General features: G+C 49.4%; 2 protein-coding genes across 2 annotated transcripts; one reads left to right on the top strand and one right to left on the bottom strand.

The window, feature by feature from the left end:
• The first annotated feature begins 744 nt into the window (after positions 1–744).
• Positions 745–2,273, top strand: LOC127314653 (probable aspartic proteinase GIP2). The gene has a single exon (XM_051345166.2). The coding sequence runs from the start codon at positions 783–785 to the stop codon at positions 2,112–2,114; it is 1,332 nt and encodes a 443-aa protein (XP_051201126.1). The 5' UTR covers positions 745–782; the 3' UTR covers positions 2,115–2,273.
• Positions 2,274–5,771: 3,498 nt separating this feature from the next.
• Positions 5,772–7,315, bottom strand: LOC127314647 (transcription termination factor MTERF15, mitochondrial). Its single transcript, XM_051345153.2, has one exon. The coding sequence runs from the start codon at positions 7,256–7,258 to the stop codon at positions 6,095–6,097; it is 1,164 nt and encodes a 387-aa protein (XP_051201113.1). The 5' UTR covers positions 7,259–7,315; the 3' UTR covers positions 5,772–6,094.
• Between the last annotated feature and the right edge of the window lie 7,311 nt (positions 7,316–14,626).

The following is a 14,626-nucleotide window of genomic DNA, read 5'->3' as shown; positions in this document are numbered from 1 at the left end:
GATACCGCCTCTGCGCCGGATCTCCGCGGTCCGATCGCTGCGCGTGTGCAGTATCGAGGGATAGGCACCGGCGGCGGCCTGAGCCGCCGACCACCAGGCCGCACGCTGACCAGTGCGTCGCCGCACGGCATCCATTTGCCGTGCATGAGCCTCCCCACCGAGACGGGAGCGGGATCTTCTTGCCGCCGCCGCCGAGGCCTCGAAGTCATTCTTCTTCCCCATGGCGCTGCGGCGGTGGTGGTGGTTGTGGAGGAGTGGGCGAAGGAGCGGCGCGACCGGTGGGCTTTTATGGGCGGGCGCGCGCGGGATACGATGCCATTGAAGGCGGCGCAGAAGCCCAGCCGCCGCCCGTCGTTACAGCGCGCGAAACGCACCGCGCCATTGATGGCGAACGCCGTGGCGCAGACGCGAAGCGGCGACCGCCTGAATCTATGACGACACGCGCGCGCGACGCGGAAGCGCTGACCGCTTGAATCGATGCCCTCGATGCAGACTCACTGCCAGGCGGGCCCGATGGGGAAGCGAGCGGGCACTTTGCGCGTCCGCCGAGCGTCCGCCGCGACGCAAACCTGGTGCATATTTGGGCCAGGTTTGCGTCTCCGCGGACGGCCCGGTCAATTTGCGTCGCCCCGCTGGAGGTGGTGCCAGACGCATTTCCGGTCACGGCGGACGAAAACGGTCGCTCAGCGACCGCTTGCGTCGCGCCGCTGGAGATGCCCTTATAAACATCTTCTTGCCATGCTCCCCGCTGCCGATGCCACACTCTACCGATCGAGCCCAACATGGCACGTTCCTCCCATCTCGTCGCTTCCACCGCCACCGCTCTGCTCCTCCTCCTCCTCTTCCTGTCGTCGCACTCCTGCCGCGCGGCGAGCCGCAGCGGTAAGAACCCGACCGCCGTGGTGCTGCCGGTGCGCAAGGACAGCGCGACGCTGCAGTACGTGACCGGGTTCCGGCAGCGCACGCCGCAGACGCCCGTGACTGCCGTGCTCGACCTGGGCGGCGCCACGCTCTGGGTGGACTGCGACCCCGGGTCGTACGCGTCCTCCTCCTACGCCCGCGTGCCGTGCGCGTCCAAGCCGTGCCGCCTGGCCCGCACGGCCGCCTGCGCCACCAGCTGCGTCGGCGCGCCGTCCCCCGGGTGCCTCAACGACACCTGCGGCGGGTTCCCCGAGAACACCGTCACGCGCGTCGCCACCGGCGGCAACCTGATCACCGACGTGCTGTCCGTGCCCACCACCTTCCGCCCGACGCCGGGGCCGCTCGCCGCCGCGCCGGCGTTCCTGTTCGCCTGCGGCGCCAAGTTCCTCACCGAGGGCCTCGCGTCGGGCGCCGCCGGCATGGCGTCGCTCAGCCGCGCCCGCTTCGCGCTCCCGACGCAGCTCGCCGCCACCTTCCGCTTCTCGCAGAAGTTCGCGCTCTGCCTCCCCTCGACCACCTCCGCCGGGGTCGTCGTCTTCGGGGACGCGCCCTACGCGTTCCAGCCCGGGGTGGACCTCTCCGCCGGCTCGCTCCTCTACACGCCGCTCCTCGTCAACAACGTGAGCACCGCGGGGGTGTCCGGCAGGGGGGACAAGTCGACCGAGTACTTCATCGGCGTGACGGCCATCAAGGTGAACGGCCGCGCCGTGCCGCTCAACGCCACGCTGCTGGGAATCGACAAGCAGGGCGTGGGAGGCACCAAGCTGAGCACGGTCGCGCCATACACCGTGCTGGAGAGCTCCATCCACAAGGCGCTCACCGACGCCTTCGCGGCGGAGACGGCCATGATCCCTCGCGTGGCCGCCGTGGCGCCGTTCAGGCTCTGCTACGACGGGAGCAAGGTGGGGAGCACCCGCGTCGGTCCGGCCGTGCCGACCGTGGAGCTGGTGCTGCACAACGAGGCCACGTCGTGGGTGGTGTTCGGGGCCAACTCGATGGTGGCCGCCAACAAGGGCGGCGCGCTCTGCCTCGGCGTGGTTGACGGCGGCCCCGCCCCGCGGACGTCGGTGGTGGTCGGCGGCCACATGATGGAGGACAACCTGCTGGAGTTCGACCTGCAGCGGTCGCGCCTCGGGTTCAGCTCATCCCTGCTCTTCCGGCAGACGACTTGCAACAACTTCCGCCTCGGCTAGGAATGGCTGCAGCCTGTACTTGTATGTACAGTACGTCCGAGTGGCAGAAGATGAAGATGTGATTTGCTTCCTCAGACTTCCACCAAGTTCCTTTCTTTGTGTATCTCGGCCCTGGGTTTTGACTACTTGAATAATCAATAAGTTTATGTGGCAGCTAAATGCTATAATGCGCAGTCAACTCAAACAGAAGATTTGCTCTAGAATTAGACGTTCAGGTCATTAGAGCATCCCCACTCGTTGGCGCTCCCCACGCCCAAATCCGGCGAAATTTTCGTCCGGATTGGATGAAGATTTGGCGTGGGGAGTGCCGAAGTTCCAGCCGTCCCCCCGGCAGGAAACCCCCAACCTCGACCATTTGACATATTTCAAACAAATTCAACATAAAATTTAACAAGTTCGGCAAACAAGAGTACGAAAATTGCTGAAACAAATTCGGCGATAATCAGTACAATGTTTAACAAGTGCTGAAACAAATGAAGCACACAATTTCACAATTTTTCAAACAAATTAAGACAGACTAGTTGGCGTCGGCGTTGGCGTTGCCTCGGAGCCTCCATATGTGCTCCACCAGATCATCTTGCAGCAGCTGATGCATTGTAGAGTCTCGAATCTCCTGACGCATAGCAAAGAAGGCGACCCATGATGGAGGCACCTGGTGATTAGGCTGTGCAAGAGGACCCTCTCTCTCATATGGTGCTTCTTGCTAAGCCAGAGGAACCGGATGCTTTCGCTCATCTTCAATAATCATATTGTGTAGGCACACACAGCAGTTCATCACCTCCCACATCTGATCTTTGGACCAAGTCATAGCGGGGAACCGGACGACAAAGAAATCTCTGTGGAGGACACCAAATGCTCGCTCGACGTCTTTTCGGCAAGCTTCTTGTTTCTTGACAAACTCGCAAAGTTTGGGGGTGCCAGGGTTGGAGATAGTCTTCACAAATGTTGCCCACTTTGGATAGATACCGTCTGCAAGGTAGTATCCTTTGTTGTAGTGCCGACCATTGATCACATAGTCCACCGGAGGAGCATGACCCTCAACAAGCTTGGAAAAGACCGTGGAGCAGTTTAGGACGTTGATGTCATTGTTGGATCCAGGCATACCAAAGAAAGAGTGCCAAATCCAAAGATCATGGGTAGCCACTGCTTCAAGTATCACAGTGCAGCCTTTTTTGTGACCCTTGTACATTCCCTGCCACGCAAACAGACAGTTCTTCCATTGCCAATGCATGCAGTCAATGCTTCCAAGCATCCCTGGAAAACCCCTAGCTTCATTTGTTGCAAGGATCCTCTGAGTGTCTTCGATGTTGGGTGATCTCAAGAAATAGTCCCCGAACACCGCTATGACGGCCTGCAGAACCGGTAGAAACAATCAAGGGCGGTGGACTCCGCCATCCGAAGATAGTCATCTGCAGTATCACCGGGAGCTCCATACGCCAAGATCCTCATAGCCACCGTGCACTTCGCAGTGACGAAAATCCAACCAAACCAGTGCAATCCGCCTTGCATCCGGGTAGGGATCAAAGTGGCGGATGGCATACACAATTTGCAGAAATAGCTTTCTGCTCATCCTGAAACGACGCCGGAAAATACTCTCACCGTGCAATGGATTGTCGGCGAAGTAGTCGGCGTACAACATGCAGTAGCCCTCCATTCGCTGTCTCGGCTTGCACTTCCGGCGACCTCGTGCCGACCCACCACGTCGACCAGTTGCCATTCCGGCGTACATGCTTGCCAAGCAACCAAGGATCATCATGTGCTCGTCGTCTTGGGCGGCTGCTGCCATCTCTTCTTGCATAAGCTCGACGAACATCTGCTCCTCCTCTTCGTCCGAGTCCATGGCCGGCGAGGCAAATGGACGAACACCTGACGGGCGTGGTCGAGGCAACCCGAGCCGCGAGCGACGAGGAGCAAGCAGGCCGGAAAACAGGCCGGCGGAAGAGCAGCCAGATAGGCCGTCGTCCAAAGACGGCGGAATATAGGCAGGTGGGGAAGGAGGGGCGGCGGAATCTGGGCAACAAGCCGGCGGGGTGGTGCCGGCGGCGAGAGAGATACGAGGGGTGGGGGAGATTTTGAGCGACGTGGCGGTGGGGTTCGTGCGTCGAGTCACCGACAGATCGGGCCCTTCCCCGCTTTTCACTCGTCCGGAGTCCCCGAGCGCTCCCCGGGGGGCCGGGGGTGGCGTGGGCTCGCCGGATGGATAAAGGGCCAAATCCGGACGAAAACGAGGAACCGGGGGCGCGACTGGGCCGAATTACGCCGTCCGGATGGAAAAAACGCTTGCCGGGGGCCTCGACGGGGGCACGAGTGGAGATGCTCTTACAATTGGCTCCGACTGAAGTTGGGCGAGGTTGCAATATGCCGGCCTAGTCAGTTTTAAAGTTCTTTCTTCAGTTTTTTTAGCAAACCTCTTGACACTGAGTTCAAATGAGAGGTATAGATAGTAACATGCTCATAGATTTTCAAGATTGATCTAAACCTCAAGTGAACAACAGTGTGGCTTTTGGTCCGATACTCCAACATGCACGGTAATGACAGATTACAAATCCCCTACGGCTCTTGACACTGAAATTCAGTTTCAGTCACAGTGGTTCATCCTAGTACATGCACGCTCGCCTTGGCTTCGGCATCTTAACCCACCTCCCTATGGCCGCACCCGTTATTTCTACAGGAGATAGAGCAATTTTCCCACAGAGCAAGCTTTACTTCAGCATTTCAATGTACACCACTATACCAGCAAAGAACAGTTTCAATTATGCAGATGAATAGGAGCGTACAAATGGCTTATCAACAAATCAGTTGCATCATTTCAATTGCCACTATACTTTCACATGGTAACCAGCAAGTCAAGCACAAGCCTGGAGAGTAAAAAAATAAAGACAACGAAATCGAGAGGCGTTATCAATAGAACAGAAGTTTAATGACCATGAAATGAGCAGTGCTACTACATAATATTGAACCGATCAAACCAGGCTACATGATGTCAAGAACATTAAATGTTGGGAACATTCAAAAAATCTCATGATGCAAATTACAAGATGCCAGATCATTGTTAGATCTGTGTTTCTTGTAGCATACAGGGGAAGGCCCAGCCTCCAACTCTGCATCTCGTTCAATCCTTCCTCAATGAGGTCAAATATTAATACACAGAATAAGATGCTATTAAGTCTTCTGCTGATGTCTTAATGCTGAGGCTTTGGAAAGTATCAACTCATTTGGCGGTCCAGAGCAAGCAAGAGAAGTTTAGTGCTGTGTCTGATAATGTATGCATCAAATCCTGGTTTTAGCTAGCTTACCCTTCTATATTTTCCATAGACCTTGTTTTCTGATGCAGTTGATGCAAACTGAAGAAGACTTTAGCACGCCAGAGGATATACGGTTCATGGACAGATAAACCTTTACCAAATATGAAATTCACCCTACCCACTTAAACAGTTTTGCACACAGAACTACAAGCTTGCACTTTGGCCAATATACCTACCCATAGAAGTTAGTTCGTGCACATCAGCATTACATCCGGGGAGAGGAAGTAAGAAATGTAAGTTTCTGCGACTTTATATATTGCAAAGAACAAAAAAGACTTCAGATGAGTACTGGAAAGAGCACGAAATAAAGCATCTACACTTAGTTCCCTACTCTGTAATGTTTGGAACTGAAAAAGTATCGAAATAATCGATATACAAAGCATAAACGGTTGGCAGAACCAGTTGAAAATTACATAGCAGGTCAAGGAACTTGGAGAACAGTACATCATCTACTATGATTCTACAGTTCAATGGGCCACTGGATGCAAGATGGAAGCTGCTAAATTACAAATTAGATGATATAATTACCGAGTACACATGTGCTACCGATGGGGGCAAATTTGTCCTCTGAAGTAGTGTTAGAATCATGGATCACAACTCCATCTATAACATTCATGGGGCTGGAAACATAATCGGCTAATCCAGACTTATATCATTCTGAAGACCATCATCCTGTTAGATAAATCCTTCAAATTTAATCTTACCCTCATATGCCTTGACAACATCTGGCACATCATCGGCATACCTCGATATAAATCTGGCCGAGAATGTCTTGGAATTGCCGAGCAATGCCCGAGGCAGCTTGATATCTGTCTGGATCCTCCCCTCCCTCATCAGTACACTCAGCACGGCGCACCTTGGGAGGATGCACTTCTCCAAGCTATAACCTAGAATGACAGGCTGTGCCATAATATCACTTATTACAAGCTTCAGATCGTCCAGCAAGAACCGGACCTTCTTTTTTATGTTCTCATCGGCGAAAAGAACTATGGTTGGCTGTATCTTGAAGGCCTTGAGCACCTCACCCTCCGACAAACCGAAGCTCTGAAACAATTCCAGCTTCCGGCGCCATGTGCCCCTCTTAACGCTGCACATCGCACGGAAGCAGTAGAGGAAGCGCGAGTCCGAGATGCGCATACCGATCGCCTTGAGATCCTCGAAGACTTCCCTGATACGATCCGGCGACGCCATGAGCATGCCCATGTGGATGACGAGGAGTTTCGAAATGGCCTCCTCGGTCAAGCCGCATCGGCGGAGAGCTTCCACGGCTGGGCGCATGTTTTTGTCCAGGTCGGCCATGAGGGCCCGAGGGACGCGGGAGAAGGCGAGGCGGAGGTCGTCGTCGCTGCCGATGATGCCGCGGATGAACTGGATGGACGGGACGAGGTGCTTGTCGAGGCTGCGCGCGAGGAGGAAAGGCTCGCTGGCGATCTTGCGGGGCTCGAAGCCGAGGGAGGCCAAGAAGTCGAGCTTGGGGCGGAGGATCCGTTCGGGATCGACGACGAGGATCGACGGCGCGCTGCGCAACGTCCGGATGATGTCCGCGTTGGCGAAGCCGTAGTCTCTGAGGAGGGCACGCGCGGCGTCGGCCTTGTCGCTCGAAAGGATGCGGTTCTTCTGAGTGGTGGCCGTGGCGGCGGCGGCGGCAGGGGAGAGGCCGCAGGAGATGAGGTAGGAGACGGTGGCTCGGTAGAATTCAGAGTTGGGTACAGAGGAGACGGAGTAGCTGTGGGCGAGATGAATTGCTCCAGGGATGGACTGGAGGGGGTTTGCGCCGTCGCCGCCGGGGATCTTGCGGATGTGGAGGAGGAGCCGCCGCCGGCAGAAGGAGGCGAACATGATGAATGAATGGGAACTCGAGGGAAAAACCAGGCCGTGGCCCGCCCTCCCAGAAGCAGAAACAAAGTTAAGCTATGTGTAAAGCCCAGCCCAGCCCAGCCCAGCCCAGCCCATCAACAGCTACAGCGCATCCGTCCATTCCCGATTCAGTTCGTTCACACATGGTGCTGGTTTAGGGCATCTCCGACCGCCGCGCGGTATAAAAACTGACGATTTGCAGCGAGCGGGAGCAAAATCGGCCCTCCAGCAGGCGCTGTAAATGACGCGCTGTAAATTTTTTTTGGGCGCGGGCCGATTTACGCTATCGTGAGGGCTATATTTTGTGCGCCGGCTACAGCGCGCGTCATCGCTCCACCCACGCGCGAAGAAACCCCGCGCTGAAACTTCCCTCGCGCCTCACCGCCTAACCGCCCAATCCCTCGCTTCCGCGCGATCCCGGCGATGGACGGGCCCTCCGGCAACCCAGCAACCCCTCCCTACTCCATCCCACCTGCCGCCGCTGCCGCCGCCTCCGCAGCGCCGCCGCCCCAAGCGCCAAACCCTAGCGGTGGCGCCGACGCCGCAACACAACCGCCGCCGCCCGTGCGCTCTCCGTTCCGCTGCGCGGACGCCAGACACACCCGCCGCCGCCGCGCAGGCCGCCGGCAAGGCACGAGCGCCGCCGAGGAGGAAGGCGTCGTCGTCCAAACGGCCATACGGAGCCATGGGTGCCGCCTCCATCGCGCCGCCGAAGAAAGTGAAGGCGCCCGCGACCCGCCGCCCGTAGCCTCCGCCGCCTCCTCCACCGACGAACCAGACGCCGCCGGTGCCTCCGTCCGACAACCCCGTGGGCGCACATACGGTGCATGATGAAATGCCGGAGAGGTAAAAACACTTTTTTCATCCAAATTTTAGTTTAGATGCATACATAGGCGGGGGATAATGATATCTACGGGTGCTTCTATTCTTGTAGACAGTGTTGGGCCTCCAAGAGCAGAGGTTTGTAGAACAGCAGCAAGTTTCCCTTAAGTGGATCACCCAAGGTTTATCGAACTCAGGGAGGAAGAGGTCAAAGATATCCCTCTCAAGCAACCCTGCAATCACGATACAAGAAGTCTCTTGTGTCCCCAACACACCTAATACACTTGTCAGATGTATAGGTGCACTAGTTCGGCGAAGAGATAGTGAAATACAAGTAGTATGGATGAATATGAGCAGTAGTAACGGCGCCAGAAAAGTGCTTGCTGGCGTGCAGTTGATGGTAGTAATATTGCAGGAAGTAAAGATGCAGTAAAACAGTAAACAAGCGATGATTGCAGTATTTGGAAACAAGGGCTAGGGATCATACTTTCACTAGTGGACACTCTCAACATTGATCACATAATAAATAAGTTCTCTTCCTTTGTGCTACATATACTCTTGTTTGATAATGAACATCATTCGTTGTGTAGGGCCACAAGAGCTCCCTCAAGCCGGAGTTAACAAGCGCCACAACATTCGACATTCATATTTAAGTAACCTTTAGAGCATAATAGATCTTTGCAATTTAAACCGAGTACTAACATAGCATACACACTGTCACCTTTACACTATGAAGGAGGAATAAATCACATCAATACTATCATAGTAATAATTAACTCCATAACCTACAAGAGATTATGATCATAACCTACGCCAAGTACTACACGATGCACACACTGTCACCATTACACCGTGAAGGAGGAATAGACTACTTTAATAACATCACAAGAGTAGCACATAGACTAGTAGTGATACAAAGCTCATATGAATCTCAATCATGTAAGGCAGCTCATGAGATCATTGTATTGAAGTACATAGGAGAGAGATTAACCACATAGCTACCGGTACAGCCCTTAGCCTCGAGGGAGAACTACTCCCTCCTCATGGGAGACATCAGCGTTGATGAAGATGGCGGTGATGTCGATGGAGATGCCTTCCGGGGGCACTTCCCCATCCCGGCGGCGTGCCGGAACAGAGACTCTTGTCCCCCAGATCTTGGCTTCGCGATGGCGGCGGCTCTGGAAGGTTTCTCGTACCGTGGCTTTTCCGTATCGAAGATTTAGGTCAGGGGCTTCTTATAGGCGAAGAGGCGGAGTCGAAAGGGCTGCGGTGGTCCCACACAATAGGGGGGCGCGCCCCCCCTTGGGCCGCGCCGCCCTAGCGTCTGGTGGCCCTGTGGCCCCCCTCTGGTTCCTCTCGGGTGTTCTGGAAGCTTCGTGGAATTCTAAGATGCTGGGCGTTGATTTCGTCCAATTCCGAAAATATTTACTTACTAGGATTTCTGAAACCAAAAACAGCAGAAAACAGGAACTGGCACTTCGGCATCTCGTCAATAGGTTAGTTCCGGAAAACGCATCAAAACGATATAAAGTGTGAACAAAACATGTAGGTATTGTCATAAAACTAGCATGGAACATAAGAAATTATAGATACGTTGGAGACGTATCAAGCATCCCCAAGCTTAGTTCCTACTCGCCCTCGAGTAGGTAAACGATAACAATGATAATTTCTTAAGTGACATGCTACCAACATGATCTTGATCAAACTATTGTAAAGTATATGAGATGAATGCAGCGATTCGAAGCAATGATGAAGACAATGAGTAAACAAATGAATCATATAGCAAAGACTTTTCATGAATAGTACTTTCAAGACAAGCATCAATAAGTCTTGCATAAGAGTTACTCATAAAGCAATAGATTCAAAGTAGAAGGCATTGAAGCAACACAAAGGATGATTAAGTTTCAGCAATTGCTTTCAACTTGTATCATGTATATCTCATGGATAGTTGTCAACATAAAGCAATATAACAAGTGCAATAGGTAAACATGTAAGAATCAATGCACAGTTGACACAAGTGTTTGCTTCTAAGATAGAAAGAAGTGGGTAAACTGACTCAACATAAAGTAAAAGAATGGCCCTTCACAGAGGGAAGCAGGGATTAAATCATGCGCTAGAGCTTTTTAAGTTTTGAAATCATATAGAGTGCATAAAAGTAAAGTTTTGAGAGGTGTTTGTTGTTGTCAACGAATGGTAGCGGGTACTCTAACTACCTTATCAACCAGACTTTCAAGAGCGGCTCCCATGAAGGACGTTATCTCTACCAGCAAGGTAGATCATCCCTCTTCTCTTTTGTTTACACATGTACTTTAGTTTTATTTATGGTTGACACTCCTCCCAACCTTTTGCTTTCACAAGCCATGGCTAACCGAATCCTCGGGTGCCTTCCAACATTCACATACCATGGAGGAGTGTCTTATTTGCAAAATTAAGTTGCTTACTGATAGATCAGGGCAAAGCATGTGAAGAGAATTATTAATGTAAGTTAATTAATTGGGGGCTGGGAACCCTGCGCCAGCTCTTTTTGCAAAATTATTGGATAAGCGGATGAAGCCACTAGTCCATTGGTGAAAGTCTGTCAAAAGTAAATGACAAGATCGAAAGATAAACACCACATACTTCCTCATGAGCTATAAAACATTGACACAAATAAGATATAATAGCTTTTGAATTGTTTAAAGGTAGCACATGAAGTATTTGCTTGGAATGGCAGAGAAATACCATGTAGTAGGTAGGTATGGTGGACACAAATGGCATAGTTTTTGGCTCAAGGATTTGGATGCACGAGAAGAATTCCTCTCAATACAAGGCTAGGCTAGCAAGGTTGTTTGAAGCAAACTCAAGTATAAAACGGTGCAGCAAGACTCACATATGAACATATTGTAAGCATTATAAGACTTTACATCGTCTTCCTTGTTGTTCAAACACCTTAACCAGAAAATATCTAGACTCTAGAGACCAATCATGCAAACCAAATTTTAACAAGCTCTATGTAGTTCTTCATTAATGGGTACAAAGTACATGATGCAAGAGCTTAAACATGATCTATATGAGCACAACAATTGCCAAGTATCAAATTATTCAAGACCATATACCATTTACCACATGCAGCATTTTCTGTTTCCAACCATATAACAATGAACGAAGCAGTTTCAACCTTCGCCATGAACATTAAGAGTAAAGCTAAGAACACATGTGTTCATACGCAACAGCGGAGCGTGTCTCTCTCCCACATAAGCATGAATTTATTCAGAGAATGAAAATAACAAAATGAAAATAAAAACAAACAGACGCTCCAGGTAAAGTACATAAGATGTGACTGAATAAAAATATAGTTTCACTAGAGGTGACCTGATAAGTTGTCGATGAAGAAGGGGATGCCTTGGGCATCCCCAAGCTTAGATGCTTGAGTCTTCCTGAAATATGCATGGATGAACCACGGGTGCATCCCCAAGCTTAGACTTTTCACTCTTCTTGATCATAGTATATCATCCTCCTCTCTTGACCCTTGAAAACTTCCTCCACACCAAACTCGAAACAAACTCATTAGAGGGTTAGTGCATAATCAAAAATTTCACATGTTCAGAGGTGACATAATCATTCTTAACACTTCTGGACATTACCCAAAGTTACTGGAAGTCAATGGAACAAAGAAATCCATCCAACACAGCAAAAGAGGCAATGCGAAATAAAAGGCAGAATCTGTCAAAACAGAACAGTCCGTAAAGACGAATTTTTTAGAGGCACTGGACTTGCTCAGATGAAAATGCTCAAATTGAATGAAAGTTGCGTACATATCTGAGGATCACGCACGTAAATTGGCAGATTTTTCTGAGTTACCTACAGAGAACCCTGCCCAAATTCGTGACAGCAAGAAATCTGTTTCTGTGCAGTAATCCAAATCTAGTATCAACCCTTCTATCAAAGACTTTACTTGGCACAACAATGCAATAAAATAAGATAAGGAGAGGTTGCTACAGTAGAACAACTTCCAAGACTCAAATATAAAACAAAAGTGCTGTAGTAAAATAAAAACATGGGTTATCTCCCAAGAAGTGCTTTCTTTATAGCCATTAATATGGGCTCAGCAGTTTTAATGATGCTCGCGCAAGAAATAAGAGTTGAAGCAAAAGAGAGCATCAAGAAGCAAATTCAAAACACATTTAAGTCTAACATGCTTCCTATGCATAGGAATCTTGTAAATAAACAAGTTCATGAAGAGCAAAGTAACAAGCATAGGAAGATAAAACCAGTGTAACTTCAAAAATTTCAGCATATAGAGAGGTGTTTTAGTAACATGAAAATTTATACAACCATATTTTTCCTCTCTCATACTAACTTTCAGTAGCATCATGAACAAACTCAACAATATAACTATCAAATGAAACATTCTTATCATGAGCTATATGCATAAAAGTATTACTCTCCACATAAGCATAATCAATTTTATTAGTTGTAGTGGGAGCAAATTCAACAAAGTAGCTATCATTATTATTCTCATCAAGTGTAGGAGGCATAGTATAATCATAATAAAATTTACTCTCCATAGTAGGTGGCACCAAAAGACCACTATCATTATAATCATCATAAATAGGATGCATATCATAATCAACATAAACTTTCTCCTCAATACCCGGAGGGCTAAAGAGATCATTTTCATCAAAACCGACCTCCCCAAGCTTAGAATTTTCTATATCATTATCAACAATTGTGTTCAAAGCGTTCATACTAATATTATTGCTACTAGCATGCAAATAAGGTTCCATAGGTTTTTTAATTTTCGTATTAAACCATTCATGTCTTGACTCAGGAAATAGTTTAAAAAGCTCACAGATGTTTTCCATTATGCCTTACTAGTGTTTAACAAGAAACAAAAAGATGCAATTGCAGGATCTAAAGGAAATAGCTTCGAACACACACACAACGGCAACAGAAAAGTACTTAGTTACCTGGGACCGGAGTATGAGTGCCTTTTACCTTTCCTCCCCGGCAACGGCGCCAGAAAAGTGCTTGATGTCTACGGGTGCTTCTATTCTTGTAGACAGTGTTGTGCCTCCAAGAGCAGAGGTTTGTAGAACAGCAGCAAGTTTCCCTTAAGTGGATCACCCAAGGTTTATCGAACTCAGGGAGGAAGAGGTCAAAGATATCCCTCTCAAGCAACCCTGCAATCACGATACAAGAAGTCTCTTGTGTCCCCAACACACCTAATACACTTGTCAGATGTATAGGTGCACTAGTTCGGCGAAGAGATAGTGAAATACAATTAGTATGGATGAATATGAGCAGTAGTAACGGCGCCAGAAAAGTGCTTGCTGGCGTGCAGTTGATGGTAGTAATATTGCAGGAAGTAAAGATACAGTAAAATAGTAAACAAGCGATGATTGCAGTATTTGGAAACAAGGCCTAGGGATCATACTTTCACTAGTGGACACTCTCAACATTGATCACATAATAAATAAGTTCTATTCCTTTGTGCTACATATACTCTTGTTTGATAATGAACACCATTCGTTGTGTAGGGCTACAAGAGCTCCCTCAAGCCGGAGTTAACAAGCGCCACAACATTCGGCATTCATATTTAAGTAACCTTTAGAGCATAATAGATCTTTGCAATTTAAACCGAGTACTAACATAGCATACACACTGTCACCTTTACACTACGATGGAGGAATAAATCACATCAATACTATCATAGTAATAATTAACTCCATAACCTACAAGAGATTATGATCATAACCTACGCCAAGTACTACACGATGCACACACTGTCACCATTACACCGTGAAGCAGGAATAGACTACTTTAATAACATCACAAGAGTAGCACATAGACTAGTAGTGATACAAAGCTCATATGAATCTCAATCATGTAAGGCAGCTCATGAGATCATTGTATTGAAGTACATATGAGAGAGATTAACCACATAGCTACTGGTACAGCCCTTAGCCTCGAGGGAGAACTACTCCCTCCTCATGGGAGACAGCAGCGTTGATGAAGATGGTGGTGGTGCTGATGGCGTGTAACTCACACGTTCGTTGGGAACCCCAAGAGGAAGGTATGATGCGCATAGCAGCAAGTTTTCCCTCAGAAAGAAACCAAGGTTTATCGAACCAGGAGGACCAAGAAGCACGTTGAAGGTTGATGGCGGCGGGATGTAGTGCGGCGCAACACCAGGGATTCCGGCGCCAACGTGGAACCTGCACAACACAACCAAAGTACTTTGCCCCAACGAAACAGTGAGGTTGTCAATCTCACCGGCTTGCTGTAACAAAGGATTAACCGTATTGTGTGGAAGATGATTGTTTGCAGAAAACAGTAGAACAAGTATTGCAGTAGATTGTATTTCAGTATAGAGAATTGGACCGGGGTCCACAGTTCACTAGAGGTGTCTCTCCCATAAGATAAACATCATGTTGGGTGAACAAATTACAGTTGGGCAATTGACAAATAAAGAGGGCATGACCATGCACATACATATTATGATGAGTATAGTGAGATTTAATTGGGCATTACGACAAAGTACATAGA

Source organism: Lolium perenne, chromosome 1, assembly GCF_019359855.2.
Source record: "Lolium perenne isolate Kyuss_39 chromosome 1, Kyuss_2.0, whole genome shotgun sequence".
NCBI classification, from domain to species: Eukaryota; Viridiplantae; Streptophyta; class Magnoliopsida; order Poales; family Poaceae; genus Lolium; species Lolium perenne.
This window is presented reverse-complemented; position numbering and strand designations above follow the sequence as displayed.

Excerpts from the sequence above, each read along its gene's own strand:
- LOC127314647 (XM_051345153.2), bottom strand. The coding sequence starts at position 7,258 with ATGTTCGCCTCCTTCTGCCGGCGGCGGCTCCTCCTCCACATCCGCAAG.
- LOC127314653 (XM_051345166.2), top strand. The coding sequence starts at position 783 with ATGGCACGTTCCTCCCATCTCGTCGCTTCCACCGCCACCGCTCTGCTC.